At 39.3% G+C, this 25,167-nt stretch overlaps 1 protein-coding gene across 10 annotated transcripts; it reads right to left on the bottom strand.

The window, feature by feature from the left end:
* Positions 1 to 1,483: 1,483 nt before the first annotated feature.
* dtna (dystrobrevin, alpha) lies at positions 1,484 to 25,033 on the bottom strand. Of its 10 annotated transcripts, XM_067606054.1 has the most exons (24): positions 24,807 to 25,033; positions 23,832 to 23,957; positions 19,588 to 19,655; positions 18,288 to 18,368; positions 17,983 to 18,196; positions 17,618 to 17,703; positions 16,964 to 17,118; positions 16,733 to 16,838; positions 16,105 to 16,271; positions 15,786 to 15,910; positions 14,547 to 14,630; positions 14,248 to 14,328; positions 11,512 to 11,607; positions 10,287 to 10,368; positions 9,562 to 9,656; positions 8,056 to 8,169; positions 7,729 to 7,825; positions 6,382 to 6,405; positions 5,177 to 5,336; positions 4,982 to 5,071; positions 4,802 to 4,901; positions 4,172 to 4,289; positions 3,983 to 4,021; positions 1,484 to 2,785 (listed from the first exon to the last, which is right to left on the bottom strand). In XM_067606054.1, exons 3-23 carry the CDS (start codon positions 19,652 to 19,654, stop codon positions 4,004 to 4,006), a joined length of 2,160 nt encoding a protein of 719 aa, XP_067462155.1. In that variant the 5' UTR covers position 19,655; positions 23,832 to 23,957; positions 24,807 to 25,033; the 3' UTR covers positions 1,484 to 2,785; positions 3,983 to 4,003. The 10 variants fall into 10 exon arrangements, with proteins under 10 accessions (XP_067462155.1, XP_067462153.1, XP_067462151.1 ...); XM_067606052.1 differs by lacking the exon at positions 23,832 to 23,957; XM_067606050.1 differs by lacking the exons at positions 23,832 to 23,957; positions 24,807 to 25,033 and adding an exon at positions 23,169 to 23,347.
* Between the last annotated feature and the right edge of the window lie 134 nt (positions 25,034 to 25,167).

Here is a 25,167-nt window from a genome sequence, read left to right as displayed (position 1 = left end):
TGATTGGTCCAGCCGGTGACATCTGTCGCGGACATGGCCAATCACGTCTTGATGCGTTGATCATTCACAACGTCAGACAGCTTTCCGTCTCGTCGCTCTGTGTTACTTCACTTTTCCTACTGAGAGAAAATCTTCATCTAAACTAATAAATATTTAATCAACGCAAAATTAATTCAAGAAACCACTATCTGTAGGTTTCCCCCCCTAAATACATTAGTAAAATATCACAATAAATGAATGAATTTGTAGACAAATCTCATACAATAACGACAATTTAGAAAACTTGCTTTAATGCTTATTAGTATAAAATTTTATAGGATACTGTGTTGTGAGTATCAGTGCTGCTGTGATGAAACAGCTGAAATGATTCATTGATTTGTAGATCAACAGAAAACTTAATTTGCAGCAATTTTGATAGTTGATTCATGGTTACAGTGATGTAAACAAGAAAAAAATAAAAATAAAAATGACCTGGTCCCAGCTTCTCAAATGGAAAGTTTTGTTGCCTATCAGTGTTTTTTTTTTTATTATTTTAAATTGCATATCTGCTGGTTTTGGACTGTTGATCAGACACCTTGAGTTCTCAGAGCATGTGATGGTCATTTGTCACAATTTTAAAATAAATCAAATAATAGTTACTGTGTACTCTGCACACTGCAGCCCTGGTGTAATGTGCACACTACAGGATAACATTAACTATAAATTCTTAAAATTATCTGTAGGAAAAATATTTTTATGAACTTGAAGGGCTTGAAGATTTGTTATGAAAAGGAGAAGCTGCCCTTTAAAAAAGAAAAATCCAATCAAATGAATGTAATTCCATGCAAACAGCAGGACCGTTTTGCACCAAAGGAAATGCAGTGCAAAGGTGGGGAAGAGCTGCTCTCCAGTGGTGTGTAAAGTTTTAATCTTTGATGAAATATACCTACTGTTCAGCCACTGACACAGCTGCATTCCTCGTCTCTTAACACCAGGGTGCAGTCATGCACTTGATACAAGACAAAAGACAGCTGGATGAGGCTTGGCGTAAAATTCATCACTATTACAGCTGCTTTGCTAACTATGCTGACAGATAGATGACTATGCTGGATCAGATAAAGAAAAACATACTGTGGAAAGAATTCATTTTGCCAGATTGTGGTAATTAAGCAAAACACCGGTGATGGTGATGCTGTGAGTCCATTCTGTCTTAAAATCTTTAAAATGTCTGGTGATAATAAAACCGTACGTCAGTTAATTCTTATGCTGACAATACTGCCTGAGTCCGAGAGCACAAGATTCTGATGACTATGAGGTTCAGTACTGGATGGCTGCTTTTATGTTACCTCAGATGGTGGGTCTATGTGATGAATTATAGACAATAGGTTGAGGGCAGCCAACAGTGCATTCAGGACAGATAATAAATGTGCACTGCCAAACCAAGCCAATTGAAGTGTGCCGTTCTGGAATGGAAAAAGAAAGAGAAAGGAGTTCATAGGCAAAATCGTGATATTGTGTCAACACTTTATTATGGATCACCACCATGCAAAAATCACTGCTATGAACTTGCTCAAAAATCAAACTAGATATATTTCACACATGTATTATTTTAGATTGGCTTGACACTTTTCCCCCAAAGTGACTCCGTAAAGTTTCGCACACACTCAGAAAAATACATCGAGAGTGTGTATGTTGGTGGGCAAGTTACACGGAGATTTGTGTGAGAACATTGATTCTAACAAATGAAACAATGGCAAATGATTGGACATTAATTCATAAACCATTGAGAGTAAACAATTTGTTCAATGCCCTTACCAGTGTAAACCTTTGAATTTGAGCAATTTGGAAGTCTCACACATCTTTAATGTGCTAAATTTTATTTTACACAATTTCCACTGTAATTAAACACACTTTCAGACATCAGAATTTAACTACATCTTAGATTTAGTTGACAGTTTATATGTAGACAGTGTACATATTTGCAGACTAAATCCCTCTGCAGACAATATCACTTCCCAGCGTCAGATTAAATGAGTTTAACCTCATTCGTCCAGTGAAGACAACTGGCATTGCTGCTGAACAGGTGTTTTGTTGTTAGCTACATGCTGCTTTGACAGGTTGAAGGAACTCCATGGAGAGGTCATCCAATCAGCTAAGGCAGTGCGCATTATTATTACTAATGTATCAAATAAAACAAACTTATCTGATCAATAGCAGTCGGCCTGCTCCAAAAAAGTCCAAAAACAATACAAAATCCACTCAACAGCAACAGTAAGAAATCTATGGAATAGCGGTAAAATCTGTTCATAGTAACCAGACCAGTGTTAAACATTTACAAAATATTGCAAATTTGATCATCTATAACTTTAACTCCAACTTAATATCAGGTTTATATCATAAATCAGATGACAAACAAACACTTAAACCTGGTTTACTGTATTCAGAAACATGAGAATTTGAAAGAATCGGGTCTGCCGCCCTGTACTAACAGTAAAGTTGTACGTCTGCTTGACAACTCATATAAAAAGGATAAAAATTAAAAAATAATTCCTCAAAATCATGTGGTTTTTATGGCACCTGTGGTATAATAGACAGCTCAGTAATTAATCTCTTTACATCAGCTCACAGTATTACCTTAAATATGTGGTTGGTTAAAAAATATATCTTTACCTAAATGTATTCTATGGTTGGATTTAGCTTTTTTTTTTCTCAACTTAAATTCTTCATATCTTCAGTGCTCTGTACCGTCGTCCCAGTGTTGTCTTGTCCAGTGTCTTCTACTATTGTTGCTTTTCATATTGCTCGCCTGTTAAGAACACAGAACACAGATGTTACTAATAACAACAACAACAAATTAATCGTTGAAGTAATTTTTCAAGCAAAAATGCCACACGTTCTCTGATTCCAGCCTTTAAATTGTAAGGATTTGCTGCTTTTCTTTGTCTTATGTGATAGCAAACTGAATATCTTATGGTTTTGGACTGTTGGTTAAAAAAAAACCAAGCAATTTGATGTCACCTGGGGCAATTGTGATGGGCATTTTTCATAATTTTTAACAGACTAAATGATTAATCGAGAAAAGAATGGGTAGATTAATCGATAATGAAAATAATTGTATGTTGCAGCCATAAAAGAAAGGCATGATGAGTGTGTTTCCATAGTGATTAGCATCCCAGGTGAGATCTGGTTTCTGGAGCATCCCAGTTATGTGTTTGCACATCATATCCTGGTTTGAGAAACTCAGATATGCTACCTGGAGTACTTCAATAAAAACGGCAAAGACGTGTAAAACACTTTATTCAGCTTCACTGTCTGTCATGTGGGCAAGTGCTTCCCCAGCTCAAGTTACATTAGCAGTTCATCAGTAAAACATTAAAATATGATAATAAACATTGTACTGATGATCGACACGCTCAAACGGCTTTATGTAAAGAGTTCCCATCCTCCATTCCTGCTGATCAGATGACGACGGCAAATGGAACAGAATGGAAAATGCTCTGTAAAATGAACTAAACTGGGTTCATCCTCAACTGCTGGGATAACTGAGTCAGTATAGACAACAACAGCAAGCGGTTGAGATGTCGGGAAATCAAGGACACACCTAAATCTCTGCAATATGCTGCAAAATATGGACACTGACGCACCAGAGACAAATTCCACTGATTACAAGTTTCATTCATAAATTACAGACTCTGCCCACTGAGGACGCAAAAGGCAAAAACAGTGGAAATATGCACCAATACAACTTACCGCTAATTACACAAACTCAAAATAAACCCTCACCATCAGAAACCTGGATACTGTTAGAATCATGTTCACATGGATATAAATAGCCAGGTTTCTCATGTTCCATGTAAACATCATAGCGCAAATAAGACTGAAAACCAGGATAATAATTTTTTTTTTTTTTTTCCAACATTTTGGGGACTGGTAAAATTAATACACATTTATTTTAAAGAGTGTGCACTGTAAGTGTTCATAAAAATGTGTTTCAGATGCTTACCAGTTACCTGGACAACCACAGTCACTGCTGCAGCGTCACCTATACCACAGTATGAACACAACCGAAACACACACACACAGAGCAGATTGTTAAAGCAAAATTGACAAGGAGCAGTTTCATGAATCAAAGCACACAATATGCAGTTTTTCTTCTTTAACTTCACTGCAGTCTTGGAAAGCCAGAACTCACCATGCACGCTTTGTCTGGCTCCTGCCTGTGCTTCATTAGCTCCTCCAACTTGAGCTCATCCTCCAGCTGCTGCTCCAGATCGTTCTCATAGCTCTCCTCCTCTGCAGCACTAGCAGTCCTACGACAGAACAAGAAAACATGACAAAAGATTAAAAGTGTACCTGGAAACTGCAGGTTTTGTGGCTGAGATCAACAACTGTCTTTTGTAAGAAACTCAATGTGATTTTATTTGACTTGTCCCAACTAATGTCCCACTTTAAAGCAACCATTACTTTTGATTCAAATCATGAAAATACGGGAGATGCCTTGTCGTATGAAGCATTTGACACTCACAAACAATGCTGTGTGTACAGTATCTGTATGAAACAAAGCAACACTAGTGGGAAAGCTGGCAACAGAGAAAATGAAGCAGCAACATGTGCCAAAGCAGTTTGCTCAAGTTAAGCAGGGACAATGGATGAGCTGGGAAAGTGTAGAAGAAGACACTAATTAGAAGTTAAAATTCATGTATCTATTCTCACATACACTTTTTCAGGTAATATTCACATAGGTGCTCTCCAAAAATATTACAAAGGCTAGTACAGTTATATATTATATACTGTACTAGTTCTTATATATAGTGAATCTGACCTTGGTTTATAAGTGAAGAAGGGATCTGAAGAGGTTGTGGCCAACAGTTCACCACGTCCAAAGTCTGAATCCACAGTGCTCTCAGTCTCACTTCCACCCTCTGTGGAGAAATGCATTTTAAAACAGCTGCTGTATAACAATTCTACAAGAAAAACAAACTTTTTTTTCATTAATTTATACCTGAATTTAGTTCTTTAACCAGTGATGACATTGTGTTGGTGATGGAGTCAGCAGCAATGAGTAGGTCATTTCTCAAATTTCTCCTTGGGCCTTTAAAACAGTAGAGAGAAATGTTTAGTTTTAAAACGTGATTGCATAGATCTTCCAGTCATATTTTGGAGACCATTTCCATGCATCAGTGCGCCACTGTGTTACCCTGAGCGAAGGCCTCCTGAACATCCCCTCCCACGCCCATGAGTGAGTCCTGAGGTGTGTGAGTCGGGGTCGTGCCGGCAGAGTCTGAGTGGATCGGTGTAGGGATTGATCGGCTGATGGTGTGACTGGGGGAAGAGCGCGGAGAGCCGGGACCCTGAGTCTGCAACACACACAGGCCATTTTAATGTAAACTGTCAGCAGATAAACCTGTGCTGCAATGGCAAGACTTTAAAGGATAGGTTCCAGTTTTTCAAGTCTGTCTTTAAACAGTAGGCAGGAGCCCACATGAACATTGAAACAGGTTTTTCTTGCTGTAGTCATCCTGTTCATACTGGCCATTAGAGGATCCCTTCCAAATGCACTTACAAACTTAATGTGTTTATCTGAAGATAAGATGAGGCTTCAGCCATCTAAATGAGCCAAATAAAATAGATATCTTCCACAGTGAGTCTTTTTTTTTTATACAAAACAATCTCTCTCTGTGTCTCAATGGACAGTGTTTTCCTGCTCAGCTGCAGTGGAAGGATAGTAACATAGAAGGAATTTGGCACTAAAAAGACTGTAACTTTGAAAGATATTGACTTGATTTGACTAATTTGTATGTCTTAAGCCTCACAATAGTAAAAGTAATAGAAAAACATGTGTCAATGTTCATTTGATCATCTGACTACTGTGTTATGACTTGAAAAATTGTGAGCCTATCTTTTAAGAAGTATAGAGTTTAATCAGAATCATACCAAAGCAAATCTTCTATGATCAATGCAACAAATTCATAGTCAGTGCTCAAAAACACAGCAAAGAAACTACAAAAAGTTCAGTTACATAGTTTTAAGGTTTACTGAAAGGCTCATTTGTCCTGAAAGCAAACCACAATACCTTATAAGAACAAAACATGACACACATGCTAGAAATGTACAATATGTGGAGTCATTAAGTTGCATTTTTCAGCATGCTGTTAAAACACTTTTTTCTCTCTATGAGCTATTCCAATTATTCCCACAGACCAAACCACAAGTTGTTGCTGCCCGGTGAACACCATGTACGGTATCTCCAAAAATGCACCGTCCTCACCTTCGAAACATGGCTGTTTTTGTCATTTTGTGCACACAAGGATTTCACCTGACAGCAACAAAGTGTTTATTTCAAACATGCACGCAATAAGTCTGAATCCAGCCTCATTTTTGCCTCTCAGTTTTCACACTTACAGCTTGTTTCCGTTCCTCCTCCAGCTGAAAAACAGTATTTTATAGCTCATGAAACAACAACCACATTACACTGAGTATTTCTTTAAAAAATCCCATCGCCTTCAGGACGTGACAAGCATGTGGCTTCCTCATGCAAGTTTAATGGATTACCATTGATCCCTTTAGCCTAATTAGATTGATATCCTCCCCACTTAAGCCAGTATAGTAAGCAGTTTATGTAGGCTTTGAGGAACTCCTGTCTTGTTGGCTGCAGAAGATATTCTCGCACCAAAGGTTATCCTTCTTAGAGGGCGGGAGACATGTTGTCTTGTAAGGTGTGATGGAGCATAATCCTGAGCTCAATATCCTGCTCTTAAATTGTCTGTCTGGACTCTTGTCTGGCAACAGCACATCTTCAAATAATATACAGTTGATAATCAGTCACATATATTTACAGAAATGTCAGAGAGGACACTTTCTTATGATCCAAATGTGAACGGAACAATAGCACTTGTAACAAAGACTAAACACAGTATCGGAGCCTGCTTTGCAAACACCAGAGTGAAGCAGACTTTATATATTTTTAATCATGATCAATTGAGACACACACCTCTCTCTCAGTCTTTAACTTATATGGTCAAAAAATGATTCAACGGGCCTTAAAAGGGCTTCACTGTTAAGGATGTACGCCCTCTAATGGACATGTTAGGTAATTGAGTAGAAGGCAACACACACCACTTGCTTTGTCTCTCCTGGGGTGCAGGAAATCAATTCCCCTGAAGATCCAATTGCAAAGAAAAAAAGTCAATTCCTGCACACACTTATCACCTCTGCATTGATTTATTTAAAGTTTAAAGCGTTGATGTTACGGTCCCAAGGACCTTTCTCAAGACATATCAGTCATAAAGTGACATAGTGCTTAAATACAGTCCATAATTGCATGATAGTCCACAGCTGTGTTGTGTTGTTGTCCATGATCACACACAACACTCATTCAAGATTCCCTCAACTAAAAACATAGAATATCTGTAATCCTGCACAAAATCCTTTTAAAGGCATGTTAGCTAATTGCTCACATGTTTCCCTCATCTGCAAAGTGCAGTGTTAGCTTTACGTTAGCTAGAGTGATCAACCACAGCTGTGAAAAAATGTACTACAAGACAAATTCACCATCTGGCCATATTGCTTACCACCTGCCTCAAATTTAAGAGAAAAAACAAGTTGCAGCACACTACTGGGCCAAGAAGCAAAACTTGAAACCAATTACCTTGTCGTTCCCTATAGGAAACAAAGGATGTATGTTCCTTTGGTGGTCATGAACGCATCTTAACTGTGCAGTCAAAGACATGAAAGGCATGTCTCTCGTACCTTGAGAAGCATCATTAGTTGCTCCAGCTGCACCATCAGTTCCCTGCGACTCTCCTGCAGAGTAGACATTCTTTGTTCAAGCTCATCTTTGCGTTGCCTGACAGAAAAAAACAAGTTGTACAGCGTGATGATACCATAATGTCATGTCGATGGGAAAACAAACAAACAATGAAAAAAAAAGAACATGAGCATCTGGACTCTCAGACATTATGTTGTTCCTGTGCCTCGGAAAAAGGCAAGCAATTACAATATGTACATTCTGTTGCAGCCTAAGCAAAGCTGTCTGTTACAAATTGCACTGTGGTGGATCAAAGACGCAACAGTTACCTGAGAAGTCGTAACTCAGCCAGCAGAGTGGGGTTCTGCTGACCCTTGTCAGGTGGCGGCTGGGAAGCTTCCTCATGCTGAAGGCGCAGTCGCTGGATTTCCTGCAGGATTTCTCTGTGAAAGGTACAAACAGTGCTCTGTTAAGTGCAAGAGCATATTAAATTCTGACATGCTTTGTCCATATGAAGCCTGAGGAATGTTTTGGTCATCTGACTTGAGTCTGCTGACTGTTCCTAGGGTCAACACAAAACATGTAGAAAGTTGCATTTTCCTAAATGATCTTATGCTCTGTCAAATCTTAATTATTTTGGCCACTTGGGGGCAGCGGAAACAAGCTATGAACACAAGTTCATGTGCCAAACTTGTTTGCAAACAGTTAACACATCCAGTATTTATGGAGCAACATAAGCATTAATTGAAATCGTGTTTCTGGCCACTTGACAAATGTAAGTCCAATATTCACTCTCCTTTTAATTCTGTCTTTGATCTCCACCAATTCTCAAGAGAACTATCTGGATATCTGGCAGATAAATGCTCCACCATGTTTACCCGCTAGTTGCTAACTCTGCTGTTTTTGTGCTGGACAGGTAGTGTAGAGGGGGGTTTTATAGCTGTCTGCTGTGGCTGAAAATAATGTTATGAGCGGTGCCAGCAAACCAAAACAGTGAAGTTGGGACCCAGAAAAGCAAAACCGGAGCTGAAAGATGCTACAGGCCTTTTTCACAGCAGATATTTTGAATTGTCATAATAGGAAAAGCACAGGCGTTACTAATAACATGAACGATGGCTCTATTCTATTGTGTCCCGGTCTTAGTAAGCCATGACAGTGTGACAGTGAGCCAGAACGCACAATACCAGGACCCTGAAACTGAAGCAGCTAAATGGAATTCAGCCATCATTAACTTAATTACAACTGTATTTTTCCTAAAGTGACACATGAAAATGTCTTCTGTGAAAAAGGGCAAAAAGCAGGGTAAAGGGGAGGAGAACTACAGCATCAGGTGATAATTCTCTGTGGGTTCGTCACTACAGGTGACCCTTTTCATATACAAGTAGTTCCAGAATCCATTATTTCATATAAAAATGCTGATTATAGCTGCCTCAAGACTTACTTGTTCAGTGTTGCTATAATTGAACTTTTGTGTCCACTTTGGTTTCACTATTTACTAGTTTTTGATTTCATTTTAATGTTTACATGTGTTATTTACTTCTTTTATGCAATTTTTAAAGCACTTTGTATTCCCTCACTGTGCCTTTTCATATCTTATATTCAGTATATACAGTTAGTCACATCCCTGAACATGTTAATATTAAGAACGTAAATATAATAACTTGGTAACTTATGATAGTTTATATAAAAAACAGTTTTCTGTAATGACTATGCTTTGAGGTTAGTGTCTATTTTGTCAAACCAGGTAGCACCTTTTTCCTAAAGGTGTATTTCTTGTTGTGGAACTGAAAGAAGAAGGGAAGAAACAAACAGAAAAGAAGGCAGTCATCCCTAACCTGTTTTTGCTCTCAAGCTCAGCAATGAGCTGCCTCTGCTGTTTGTTGGCATCCAGAGAGCACGGGAGGTCTGTGGGGACCCTCTGCTGCTGAGCCTGTTGGTGAAACCAAGCAAGAGACATCATGTGAACTGGCTTTACCTTGGGGTGATGTCATCCGCTACCTTATCTCATATCTCACAGGAGGAACAAAACAGTAAGGTCACCAGCCATCAATCAAGACCTGAACAGAGCATAAACTGGCATACGGGTCTGGTCAGAAATGATCACCACCTGTAAATCCCCTCTTCATTTTTGCAATAAAGTAGAAGAAGAAGTACTTTACTGATCCCTGTGGGGAAATAGATCCTCTGCATTTGACCCATCTTATATATACACACACACACACACACACTAGGAGCACTGGGCAGCCACAGTGCAGCACCCAGGGACCATTTCCAGTTCTTTTTGCTAGTGCCTTGACTTTGGCAGGAGTGTTAACCCCAACATACATGTCTTCGATGGTGGGAGGGACCCAAACATGGAGAGAACATAAAAACTCAAGCCCAGGACCTTCTTGCTGTGAGGCACCAGTGCTACCCAAAGGGACTAAAAAGGACTGACACCCCTAAAGGTGGAGTAGCAACATACATTTCACCCTCTTCTCATCAAGGACAGATTTTTGGCCCTGAACACTGATGAAAGATGCCAAGATATTGTGTGCAATAAATGTCTTATATATCTCACCGCAGCATCAGCAGCCAGTCTAGCAGCATAGCGGGCGATGAGACTGTGCTCTTCATCTTGATGGTTACTGCTCTCCAGCAAACTGATCAAGAGGAAAATAGAGATGGAAGTCACGACATGACACGGTTAATACACAGCTACTCAGATACAAACTATTTAGAAGAATTGCAAAAATCCATCAAAGTTTTTAAGTTGAAGTCAGATTAGGAAGAAAAAGGCAGAAAAGGCTTAAGTTTTACACAGACAGCAGAGGCCCTTGTTACCAAGCTATTTATGTAAAACCACAAAAGCAGAAATGAAGCTGGGTTAAGTGGAAGAGGGTGACTGATACAGTCTGATCACAGATACAGTACAAAATATGGTTATGTGTTTGCTCGCACGCATACAGTAGATGCACTCAGACAGGAAGATATGTGGCAGGGAGCCTGCAGAGCTGCTATTATAATACGTAGCCAACATGATAGATGGCATTCAACCACCATTAAAACACACACATACAAGCATATTAGTCCATACACACACAGAAAATACAGGCAACACTCTTTTTATGTTGCATCTAAATAAGAAAATAAACATAAAGACACAGTTATGCTTCAACAGGGAGAGAATATGCCATATTCCAACTGATTACACATCAATTTTGTTTCTAAAATGCACAGTGACAAAAGAGAAGTTACAGAACCAAACACACCAAACTGCTTTTGGAGATTACTTTATAAGGAGGCAGTCAAACTCGGTAAGAAACCAAACTCACATCTGTGTTGTGTGTTTAAAGTATTTGCTGCCAATTAACCAACTGATCAGCCCTAAGCATTCGGAGTTATACAATCCTAATGTGACAAATATAAGGACTACTTGGCCTTTTTTCAGTGACAAATCATATGTAGTGACAACAGGATGTGTATTGCAAGAGTGAGACAAGTGTCAACCATGTTAGTGTTGCATTAGAGGCAACATAAGTGACCATGTGTATACTCACAAGGTCTTACAAGGACTCAAATGTGAAAAATACAATCAAATCTTTACTGTACTCTTGGTAGAGATACTCCTTTTGGATACAGTTTAGAGAGAAACACATCTGCAGCAGTCTATAAAACTGTCTGAAAGCATGCGGTGTTATTAGGATTATAACAGGGTTAGGTTTGGGGAAGGATTGCGAGGTGGCAGTTCAGCAGAGCACATAGTTTCCACTGGTGTTGGCAAACACAGCAGCACACCAACTGACCATGTTTTGGGGTTGTTTTGGAGTAGATTCACATAGAGGCCAATCAGAACATGTTCATCAGCAAGTCTATCAGCAACATCGAGGTTGTAGTTTAACCTGGAACAGTGCAGGGTTTCAAAACAAAAAAAAACAAACAAAAAAACATGACATTACACACAGGTAACAACAGAGGGACAGTGGATGAGAGGGACAGGAAGCAGAGAGGCAGAGAAAGAAAAGGGGAGAATAAAACAAAAGAGGTTTGAGGAGAATGGCTGAAAAGCAGCCATTCATGGGTGACTAGAGAGAAACAAGGCCATATTATGTTTGGGAGAGTCACCACTGATGAAGGCTAGGAGCATGATTAAAGACATGACCAGCAAAAAAAGACTCTATATGCACTGTTTATGTTCTACAAGTATCAATCACTCAGTGCTCTATTATTAAAACTATTGAAAGTCATTATTTTTAAGTCAAGCAATCTACCCCCACGATAGCCTATGTCAAGCATGCACACTCCTGTATTTATAAATGCTTTCCACCTGCATCTCAAACTCCTAAAGCAACCATGCCTCCTCCCATTATGGAGGGTCAGTTAGCTGACCATAAAATATCACAAAAAAACAACAAAAACGCAATCAATCAATCCAGAAAAAAAGAGTATTATCTTCTTTTCTAATTTAGGTTAAACTGCTTTTAATATTATCTAATCTTAGCTCTAAAGTATTTCAAGTTGTAGCCAATTAACCTGAAGCAAGCTAACAAACCAATAAGCTAAATTAGCAAAGTAGCTATTTCCATTTGATACTATGCACATTCAACTATCAGACAGTAGGTCTTTTTCACAGAATACATTTTTAGGGGTGTATGAAAAGCATAAGTGTAAATAATAAAATTAATGAAACTCCATTTAGCTGCTGTGGTTTCAGGGTTCTGGTATTGTGTATGCTAGCTCACTGTGACACTGTCATGGCTAACTGGGAATAGAAAAAGCTATCGTTAATGTTTTAGTAACACCTGTGATTTTCCTACTATGAGAAGTCAAAATGTCTAATGTGAATAAGGTTTATATACTGCATACTGACCTCATGTTGGCTACTATATGCGTTAACAACTATGCTAAAGGTGTCTAGCAGAGCTGAAACGACGTCAACTGATGTAAACACAACCTGGGGTGCTAACAGGAAAAAGGATGAATTCTCAGTCAAAAACACCATGAAAATAACTCTACCAAGTTTACATATAGTTTACTTGTCAATTTGTGAACCGGGTGTATGTTAGCTGAGGCTTTTTTGGGGGGATCAACAATCTGTGAACACAACGTCAACATATTCTGGTTTCTGGCCACCTGACCAATGTAAATCAAATATTCACTCGCTTTTTTGCTCTGTTTTAGTCTCCACCAGCTTCTGAGGGATATTTCTGGCTCTGTAGCTGCTACTATGTTCACTAACTAGTTTCTAACTTTGTCTGCGGTAATATGTAGTGGGTTTATCTGGGCTTTTTTGCTGAGTTGCCTGCGTGAGAACTAGTAAATTTGCGGGCTGTAAAACCAAAACAATGAGTTGAAAGAAGCTACAATTACCAAACTGCAGAGTCTCTGTGGGTTCATCACAAGAGACTCTTTTCACATTGCATATAGTCATTTAATACATTGTCAATATAAAGATTTTGATTAATACAGCTGTAACAGAAAGCCTGTGCAACAAACTGGGAGCCTGTCATTTGAAAAATGTGTGTTTACCAGATATGGAGGTTATTGAGTTGCATTATGGGAACAGTAGGATCCAGCGTTTTTGGAGCTTGCCTCATAATAGAGCCCAAAAGTCAGTATATCCTGCTTTTGCTGCTTTGATTTTGACCATTCTCCTTTTAATCTGTCTCTCCTTCAATTTTATGGAAATGCAATACTAAATCCCTAGAGTGCCCCTTTAACCGTATATTCTATGCTGCGGAAAATTGAAACTTCAGTCATAAGTTTAGGAATGTAGCCAGATATTCTCAGCAAGATTTTAAGACCTCCAATATGGCCTCCAGAGGGCACATCACCTGAAAGCCCTGTATTGTGCGGTCTATCACCTTGTGCAAACAGCAACCACAATGTCCAGATGCTCTGACACGCACATAAAAAATAACTTATAAATGCCACTCACTCATCACATCATCTATATGTTTTTCTATAAGCCTAAGTTATGAAAGGGAGTAGTGTTCCCTAAAGAAACACTCTTCTCGATCAAATGCAGGTGCAGAGAAGCTAAAAGGGCTCTTGCTGGAAAAATCTGAATAAGCAAGTCTTATATGATCCAAAATATAACATAAATAGCAACTGAAAAGAAAAGTGAATCCCATTTTGTGTAAACAGGTATATCTATTCACATACTGTACATCATAAACAATGAGAATATATACTGTTTAACTGCTATAACTTCAACACTGAGGAGATTTAGGGTAATATTTCAAAGAGGCTTATATGAGAAACTGGTAGTTAGTATTTCCCATTTCCATGTGAATGAAAAGATTGTAATAGACACTCTAAACTAATGGCCAATGATTTTTATGATGCATGCTTCATCTAGTATCTATGAAATAGCCCCTCAAGTATAACAATGTAAACCCCTATATATGAAAACTGTTTTGCTAATAGTTTCCTTGGGAATTTTTGCACTCTTTTTAATGCCCTATGATTATTATCTATATTAGTTCACGCATGCATTTGAGCCGCAGAAGCATTCTCATATGCACACCTGTGTCACTTACCCTCTGCCTTTCAACAGATGTGGAGCAGCCCCCGTCAAGGGCTTTCTGTGCTCAACATCATCATTCTTGCTGTAAGGAAAGCTAATTACATTCAGCAGAGGAAATAACAAAGAAGAAAAAGCACTCTGATACACAAATGTTCACACACGCACACACACACATACACACACTAGAAAATAAAGGTGAGAAAATGAAGACAGTCAAGAGTCTGCAGGGCATGTGGTCTTTAGGGAGCAGGGCAAACTGAAAAGACCTGTTGTAAAATCCAGGACATCCATTGTTACGGCTGTTGTACTCACTTTTTGGTGGAGTAAGGGTTCCCTGATGTAGGCATGGAGTGGGAGAGTGAGTATTCATTGGTGATATTCACTGGTCTTGGTGGCCTGGAGAGGAGACAAATATTATTTTTACTGCCAAATTGAGACAGCTATTTTTCATGTTGGATGGTTCTTTTTTTCATGATTTATTCTTTGCACATTGTAGATTTGTTTATGATCTCTGAATTACCATTTTGATAAATGCATCTCAATGTGGCAATAAAGTAGGAAATGATTAGTAATGTACAGTGTGGTCAACAATGAAAACATGCAATGTATGGACGAATGAGTCATATCATGAGTGTTTGGACAGAAACTAACAACAGCTACTGTCAGTACACTAGAAGGGAGGGGACTTAATTACATATAATTAGCATAATAAGGATTCAAACCTGACAAAATGTACATGGACACATTTTGTGATGTGTTAAATAATCAAAGCACACTCACCACGTGTCTCTATTTTGAGGAAAATAAAGAACAAAGAAGGGAATGAAAATAATTTATTACAATCAGCAAAGCAATGCAGAAACTACACTAAACGTATAATTTCAAGTCATTATGACCAAAAAGAAAACATTTTTTTCAATAAACTTGCCAAAAACATTCACCCGTAAAGGAGACTAACAAGAACGCGATAGGTAAATCACAAAATGTCCCACTCAGTACGTTTTTCTATTCTTTAATACGTAAATTTAAGTGATCCTTACAAAAACAATGTATTTATGTTAAATATGAATATCAGCTGAGGCGTTTAGGGCCAACGAGTCTGGCCGGAGACATTTGTTTGTCTCTTTCTACTCTCATTTCTCATCTGTTGCTGAAACATTTCTAACAACAATAATGGAATAAACAGCCAATGTTACATTTTTTTTTGTCCCACTACCCAATTTAGCCTTTAACAGACACCACCAGCGTGCTATGAAGTCTTTGCTTGTGCAGGCAAGTAAAGGAAAAGGTAACAACATTGTTTGGCGATTACAATCATTCCCAAGGCTGTAATTAAGCCTCATTGATTAGTTGACCCAGGAGATTGACTGGAATCACTTCAGACTTCCAGGCAGCTACAAGATAATTATCAACTGTGGGATAAAATCAAACATTTCCAAATCGGAGGCTTTGAAAATAATACACCTCTCTTGTGTGCAGGACTGCAGAACTGGATTATTCAGATTCAGCGTTATAACAAAAAAAAAAAAGAAAGAAAGAAAGAAAACTTACACAATATGAGCTAGGTTCAGAGGTTTCTCTGGCATTTCGGGAAACATGGGGTGAAGAGGCTCTCTGCTGGATGCACAGCTCAGGGACTTACTGAGTGCATGGGATAATTTCTTAGCAGGGGATTTCTGGGAGAAACACAAAAGCAAGGTGCCAATTCTGAGGACATGAGGGCACTAATTTCTTTTCAAAACACAGAGCATCATTAAGCTGTTTTAAATGCAACGCTGCCACCTGCACTAGACATGCAGCATCCTCACACTGGTCCAGTGCAGACACACCTCCCTCAGCCCGCCCCTCTCCTCCCCTCTCCCTCCCTTACCCATGACGTATACTCCTTCATTTGGTGCTGGTTGCTATGGGAACCACTGGCATGCCCCCTCCAGAAGCAGTCCTGACAGAGCTGGTAATTATGACATTGCTGGCAGCGGTAGCGGAAGCCCATCATACTCTCAGTATGGCAGTAGGAGCACTCGACCGGGTGAAAGACTGCAGGGAGGAGAGGAGGGGTCAGACACACAAACACACACAGATGCACAAACACATACACATAAACAGATGTGACGGTAAACCCGGATATTTTGCACATTGCTGCAAGTAGAGGATTAATTTCTGTTAATTCAAGGACAGATGTGCTGGGACATTGAGTCTGTTTTAATAACAACATTGCTTTTATTTTAACCAAATACACACAAATATGTTTGAGCATGTGCCAGTGTTTCTTTTGCTCACATGGAGGTGGCTTGTGAAGATGAGTGCATCACAAATACACACACACTCATACACAGGGTGTAAGGTCCCTATGGGTCATCTTCACTGGAGGTGTGCATGTATATGTCTGCTTGACTGATTGTGTGTGTGGTGACTCAAGATTATGATGCAAAGCTGAACTTTACATCCTCCAAGCCTGCTAGCTTCCCTGTTTATAAATATTCTGTTCGGTGTCTTACCATTCTCCACGTTAGCGAGCCGATGCATGAGCGGTAACCACACCAGACACTGAGGGGGTGGGTCTGACATCAACGTATCAAGGAATGTGTTGAGGGAGACCTTTTTCTGTTGACATTCGGTACAGGGTGAGATCCAACAGGGAAAAAATCACCCACAATGTCAATACTAAAACAATCACACATGCACTTTAGCAGCATAAATATGATAGTCTGTGGTTAATGAGCCCTCACCTGCTGTGTAAAGCAGGTTCTTGCAGCTTGTTCAGTGTAACCAAAAGAAGGTCCCTCAAAAACCGCCATAGGTAATTTGAGAACCTCCCTCAGAAACTGGTCAAACTGTGAGTACACCATTATCCCAGAGGAATCTGATATCTGTGAAAAAATATCTGGGAAACAACACGGGGAAACATTAGACAAATGAATCAAACTAATTCTCAGTTGCCACCACAGTCGGCTAATTACAACATTACACAACACAATTATCCCACTTATTTGTGAAAACAAATCAAAGTAAAGCAGTTATTCAAATCAGTTGTTACAATACACCAGTAACATAGCTCTCCCTTTTTTCCTTCACGAGCCATTGCTACTGCTCCCACAGATTTTCGTAGCTTATGTAATAAACCATATCCTTCCATAATGAATAATGACTTCTCCCAGCCATGGAGAGCCAGGCCAGAAGTGCTGCTGCTTCTAGGAACAATAGGCTAAGCAGATACAAAACACAGGCAATATAAGTTTGTATTCTAAAGCAGTGCATTACTCAGACTACAAACTACGTGAACTTTACAAATAAAATTAGCTGATTTATTATAGGCAAAATGGATGATTTGCATTTCATTTTTCACAATTAAAAGTCAAATAAAGATTTGTTGTGTTGCTTACATCTTAATTTATCCAGAATCTTCCCTCCACAGATGGTTGCCAGAGCCGTCTTCACAACAAAGACAGATATCTTGCCATGGCCCTCCCTAAAAAAAGCAAATACATTTTACAATATGGTCATAGATTCTTTTAAGTGGAGCTGTCAAGCCCTGTGTGTAGTGTCGCTGCTAGAATCCTATGGACTCAACTGTTTTTCTAAAAGGCAAAGTTGAATTATAGTGATCGTCTTAAAAAATGTATAACTTGGCTTTTACCTTTCAACAGTCTGCATTTTCACTCTACATTGGCAGAGTCACGTTTCACACCACACCTCATACGTGATAGTACGCCACCAGCCGCCAACTGTCATGTGATGGGTTACTCACGGGTCATAGGCTGCCAGCAGGAAGTTGAGCAGCAAGCTGATGGACTGTTCCACATGGATCTGGTGGGTGGTGGGCATGCGCTTGTTCAGCTGGTAAAAAATAGTGGACAGTACCACTTCTAGACGAGCCACTGTGAGCTCAGCGTTGAGGTCCATGGTGTTGAGGCCGCACTCTCGGAAAGCCTCAATGACATTCCAAATGTCAACCAAATGCACTGGAAAGTAAACACGATATAAAACGGCACATAAAGAGTATATAAGCATGAGTATAGTCGTGTATTTAAAAAGACACTGCATCATACTCACAGTTACATTTCTTCTGCACAAATCTGAGTTTGCAGGCTGTTCTGTATGTCGATAATCGTATGGAATCCAAATCATGAGCCCCTGAGGAAGAATTAATCATCATTAAATTACATCAGAATTGGCAACACTAGTGGACAGACTATAGATAGATAGAAAGGGGAATGACAACAACAAAGGTGACATGGCATGTACTCCAGTGTTCAATACTGAAAAAATAAATCACACATTGAGAAATAAATAATCAGGTTAATTAATACGGCTAAAATATATAACAATGTAATTGTGAAATAATTAAGTAAAATGTCTTTTTTTTTTATTAACATTTTTAATTGTTATTCTGGGTTTTTTTCACATTGCAAATTTGCCCAGTGACCATTTTATTTTAATAATGCCACTTTTCATCACAAAGCTTTTGTCTGTCAATCCAGACAAATCAAAATGTTATGATTGGCTATCTGCTCAATTCAAGTTCATAGTACATACTAACTCTATACAGTATGTGCCATACTAATCATCTTAGTATACTGTTTCTGCAGTTAGTATGGAAAAAATCTACATACAACACTTAACGGTTGTATACAAACAGGAAATTAAATAAATATGTGCTCCAATGACTGTCAATCAAGCTGCTACTTTGGAATATAAGTGCCAGTATCAGTGTTAACTTCATAAATAGACAGTGTTTCTCCAAATATCTTTTAGTCATTTCTTTTCCATCAACAGAACACTAAAACACTGAGTGAACACACTATATACTCAAAACCTGCTTAGAATATGTATGTCCAGTAGTATTGATTTGGGAAACAACTAAGCTTGGCATCATGAAATAAATATATATAAGAATAAATAAAAACATACTTCAGAAAAGGGACATTTTGAAATTGAATGTACTGGAATAAAATAAAAATGGGCTGCAATGAACTAAAAAAACACTAATAAAGAGCTGTGTTTCAAGAATGTATTGGACAATTTTACAATTTTATTTCATAGTTAATTTTGTGTGTATTTTTCCATATGATTAGTTATTTCATGATGTCATGTCTTAACATTTAATATCGAACACTTTGTGTGTGCACAGGAGTGTGCCTTCACTCTGTAAACAGTGAGAGAGCATGAGGTCATACTGCAGGCCTTTCCGTCAGTGTGTAAAATCAATCAGTGGGTGACACTAGTGGAGACACTTGATCTTCATGATATTTGCTTTACATGAAAAGTTACAGAGGAGACTTTGCCATTTTTATGGTCAGTGAGTAAAACAGTCTGGCGTAGATCACGCTGAGATGTGGCCCTGAGCACTTACTCATCTCGACAAACAGTTGCCTTCTATCTGCCATGTTGTCACCGCTCCACCCGCAGTCTTCAATCATTCTGATCGGGAGGAGAGACAGTCATGTCAGAGCCAGTGCACTTCTGATTTTAGCAGTAACAAAAGCATTGTTAGATTACTGAATATGCTCTTTGTTATATTTTAACTAAACCACTATAACAAAAAGTACTTCCAGAAGCATCAGAAACCATTTGAGAAAAATATTGTGTATACCACAGCTATTAAAACACCACTTAATAAACAAAAGTATAACATTATGTTCATTCGACATTCATACTTACTTTCTCTCATTACTCTTTAAATTAAACATTATTACTATTTCCACACACAAACTCTCCCAAATGAATCCTTAAAACCAGCTAATCAAATATGGACAATTAAATAAAGTCATAGTAGCAAGTAATTATCAAGGCTGGACCATTCAGGCAAAGTGGGGCAACTGCCCAGGGGCCCCATACCTTCAAGGGGCCCAAAGGCTCTAAGTTTACTGTGTAGCTACTGAATGTTCACTAAAAGCCCTAAATCTGAGTTTCTAGGTCTGAAAGCTTTCCATTCTTGCATGGCACATAGTTTACAGTATGAGGCTGATTCACTACTCAAAATTCTTAACGTTTTTTTTAACAGTGGGTGCTTGGTTTCAGACTTAGACAAAAGCAGGCTTCGCATTTCAAGCCAGCAAACGTCAATTTTGCCGGCTGAAATGACCATTTTTCTTGGCAGATTTTATCAGCTGTGACTATCTAACCAATTAAGCTACCATTAGCTCCATGAGTTGGTTGAAAAAGCTGTCTTAAGCACACCTTTTAAGACTCAAGAAGCTTGTAAAAGTGGTGTTAAATATGCATTTGATGGCTACGTACATCATGTTGTGCTAAAAGACTAGTTGTCCCAGGCAAACAGTCGGCTTCCTCATCAGTTGCTGATCCTTGTAAACTAAGAAAGAGCATTGTTCTTGTATTACATGGTAAAGCAAGTTATTTCTGGATTGTAAGTATGATAAGGAAAAATGTTAGTAGACTGTTATTTTGTTCTAACCCTGTTTGGCTGTGTAGTGTACATACTTGTTTGTACTTTCACTTTTAACTTAACAAGAGAAAACAGGATATTAGGATGAGGTCTAGCCAACAAAAATATAATGCTATCTCTAACGTTTGCATGATGTTGCCGGAATGTAAACCTCCCCAAAAAGGAGCAGAACAGAGCTACTGCTAATGTTACTCTAAACTCTGACAGCATCCAGGACATGGATGTGCTAGTCATGATGAATATGACCTGTGACCCCACAAACTAGTTGGCTAATGTTCCTTGATATGCGCCTTGAAAGTAAGCTTGGTTACTGCTACAGCTCATTTATTGCAACTCAGTCTGCTGACTCCCATTCAAGAAAAAACCTGAAAACTCAGCTCAACTTTCTGTGAACACCTCAACACTTGAGCCCCTTTGACCTTTTAGCACTTTGTTGATTTTGTTGCACTATTTTTGTGTTGTTTATGGTATTTCTTATGCACTTAATCTACTTCCAGTTGTTTCTTACTTTAATCATTTTTTAAACAACAACAAAAAAAACTGTCTCACGTTCTTTCTCATTGCACTTGTACCTGGTCAGCTACTTGAGAGTTTGTACCTTGGCTCTTTCTGAGTCACTGCCCTCTAATGCTTGATTGTCTTGTCTCGCTTGTAAGTCTCAGCGTCTCCCAAATGACAAAATGTAAATGTACATACTACTGTATGTAGTAAGCTTGTTAGCCAGACATGCTAACAATTGCAGCTTACATTAGAGCAGATAAACACACTGTTTAAAGCATTCCTAACACTCTTGCTCTTGTTCTTGGTTTTGAAAAGGGGAAAAAAACACAACACCCTCCAAACTCTTTAAATAGCCCCATTCACAAAATTCTGACATGAGTAGAAATCCCAAGCTTGACAGGCCCGCTGTTACAGTGTGGTTGCTAAGCTATGATTGGACAATAGCTGTTCCCGGTGGAGTTTAGGAAAACATCATAAATTACACAGCATTTGTTTGATAATAGTGTATGCATCTCTACAGCCCAATATGGACTGAAATGATAGGGCAACACCTGCATTATAACCTTATTATTTATATAGTGCTTGCATGGTGCATATTCCTAAATAAATCTGTACTTAAATGACCCAAAACTAGTTAATAATTACTAACTAATACATACACAATGCACAGAGTGGCAGAAACAGGGAGGACACCAGGGGCCCACAGATCATTTTTGCCCCAGGGCCCAATAGCAGGTTAATCTGGCCCTGGTAGTTACATACCAACCTCACTTTTTCTGGGGGTTTTTTGGAAGTACATTTGCAAATTGAATGTAACCCCCCGCAGTGCTTATCAGAAATGTGAGAGTGGGGGCAAAGAAAAACTTAAGTCAGACAAGTACAAGACTTTCAAAGGGGCAGAGCAGCAGAGAGAATGCTCACACCATGCCTCACTGCACACTGTCCGAGGCAATCTAATACACCTAGTCATGTGGTTTGTTGCCATGGCAGCAAAGAGCCCAGCCGCTCCGTTCGTAAAAACATAGTGCTAGTCCCCCCCCCCCGACATAGACACACACACATACACACTACACCTCTCACTGCAGACAAACAAAGTTTGTAGAGAAAAGTTTTTTCACTAGTAAATATCTTTTATGAGATAAGGCTCGGTGGGGATGATAGTTGCACAGTGGCGCTTCTTGGGCGAATGGCTCGAAAACACTTTTTCTGCAAGACAATCATTCAGGCATGGTTTTTCAAATTACTTTGACAGTAATTGGTAGACCCAAATATTACGCTGCAGAGACCCGTGGTGCAGAAATTAGAATTCACCTAGTAGTAAAAAGCACACAACAATCTACTTTTTTCACCTAAGTCAGTTATGGAGCTTGAGGAATCTTGGAAATCCTGTTTAAGGGGGAAAAGATTAGGCTAATAAATTAACCTGGAATTACAGAATCAAATTACCTCACAGCTTAGAGGTAAGCACAACAGAAGAAATGGAAATAACTAATTATTATTAGCATCTTAGGGGGAACAGCATATCCACATAGGAATGAAAAAATAATCTGAAACTGAGGGTTCATCTTATTTGTGAGGTATTAATATGCAGCCATAAAGCCTCATTGCATGATAATCCAATAACACTATTAATGAATTTGTGTTTTGTTAGTGCTAAAGCAATGATGAATGCACTAACAACAGTAAACAGCAGTTGTAGATGTATACAGAGCAATGTCAGGCCACAGCCGGCGGCCAGTAGCCCAATGTCATCTTGAAAGTAATGGATATGCAAGCTCATTCATCACTTTTAGAGTGAGTGAATGTAAAAAGTATACAAACATACACCCTGTTGTAGATTAACATTGATATCCTTTCCATATCACAAGCAAACACATCCTGACTTGCCAGCTATGTGACCTTCTGTGCTCTGTTCTCAGTCTCGGAAATAACTAAGATTGATACAATCTATTGCGAGAGCAGATATTAAACCAACACACCCAATACAAATCATACAACAGCGAAGGGGAACAAGATGATCAACATACCTTTCATAATGTACCATGGTTGTAGTCCTTTCCCTTGCCTGCCAAATGCCAAAACCTCCTTCTAGAAACAACTACACACAACTCCTTTCTAACAGGGAAACATTACAACAAAAGCAGCCCAAATGGACGGGGCTGACCGACGATATCTGAAATTAGAAACTGTCAGCTAGGATACAGCCGGCGCTGCCTCTATCTTTAACTACAAATGAGAAGGCTCCACATTCTTGTACAGCTTTACTGGCTCTAGTTGCAGACCCCAAACCTCATTCCTGGCATCTGCCCAGCAAACATTTCTCTTTTTCTCTATGGCACTGTCACACTGGCAGCATTAGAAGCATTAGAAAATAACTGCCCTTAAAAGAGCAAATCATCATATACTATTAACATTGCAGAGGGACTGGTGGGGCTAAGCCAAAGCAAGAGTCTCACAGTAATGACTCACTCTGTCTTTTAATGTTGCACGGACTTCTTTTGGCCAAATATTCAACTGCATTTCATGCGAGGGACAAAAAAAAAAAAGCCTTATTAGTCAGTTATTTACATTATGAGTCTATTTCTGTAGCAGCTCAATAAAACATAGAGAACAGTGTTGTTATTTTATGTCCTCCTTGATGTACTTGGAACCAGACTGTCATGCAACATTTTCCAAACACAAGCACTTACTTGAGTTACAGTCCAATTTGTGTTTGGCCGGCTCGGTACAGTACATCGCAGCTGTTCCCACTGATTGGCCAGAGTTATTTTTATATCACGAGACTATAAACTACACGGGGCATCCAAATCCCATCCCTGGACAGGAATAAAAAAATAAAAAGCTGCACCACTGACTTGCGGTTAATCAGTTCAAAGCAAGAGATGTTGTGTTTTAGTGTTGTGGTAAATGCTGTGGAGGTAGTGAAACAGTTTTCTCTTCCTGTCTGGTACCAGCCAGTGATGTCTGCCGGAGGGCCCTCTGCTCGCTGTCGCCTGCTGATGATCACCATGGTTTCAGCTGCAAAAAGGCCAAAACTTTGGGACCCTCATGTTTAAATGAGAGTGCAGTGACAAATTTACGACTGCTAGTGCTGTGATTTAGTTTGTGACACTGTTGTTGAGTTATTTAGTTCCGAATCCTGCAAAAGTAACTTACTATAAACAGCAGAAACACCAGAATAAGTGGAAATACAAGAATGTTTGCCTGTGTAGATGTGTGATGTGAGAGCTAATAGGGAATAATATTTGCATTTCAATCACAAGCTTGAAAAAAGTGAATGCACTGGGCATAGACAGAGTCATGTTGCATACTGGTCATAAAGAAAACAACATGAAATTGCACCTAAGCCATAATGGACATAAGGTAAAAGGGCAATGAGAAAGGCAACAGGCACCTTATGGTACAAGCTCAGCTCAGGCATCACCTGTCACGCAAAGAGACACCTGTGTGGACGAGAGACAAAGGTCTCACTGTTCCACAGATAACTGCCTGCATGCACGAACCCTTTCCTTATGTTTTTATCCTCGCAAATCCGCCGTTTATTATCGTTTAAACTTGATCGGGAAACTCGTTTCACCCAGAGTGACAAAGTAGGTTAAGGTCGCTCCTCTGCTGCTCGCCAGCCTCCAGCAAGCCGCAGCAGCGCGCACTTGCACAAGACTTACCAGAATTTATTTCGAGGCATGTCATGCAACATCACTGTTTTGTTTTTTTTTCCATCCAGGAATCCGACTAGCCGGTCGTGTCCCGCGTTGCGATCAGGGTTTCTTTGGTGTAGGCTGCCGCATCACTGCACGAAGCGGCCGTTTCTTGACGCCGCTCTCCTGCAAAGCTTGTGTGTTGTGGAAATTTTCGGGTAGCGCACTGGCTGAGCGGAGCACAGGCAGCGTTTGCCTCCAGTATGTGGCCTTCGCGATGACGTAATGCGGAATCTCTTCGCTTGCGTCAGTGTGATCCGGCTGCAAAATGTTAAAGTTTGATACAAAAATAAGGGGGAAAAAATAGAGAGAAGAGGCTGATTTGATC

This window comes from Thunnus thynnus, chromosome 12 (assembly GCF_963924715.1).
Source record: "Thunnus thynnus chromosome 12, fThuThy2.1, whole genome shotgun sequence".
NCBI lineage: Eukaryota > Metazoa > Chordata > Actinopteri > Scombriformes > Scombridae > Thunnus > Thunnus thynnus.
The sequence above is the reverse complement of the archived record's forward strand: the minus strand, read 5'-3'. Positions and strand labels throughout refer to the sequence as shown.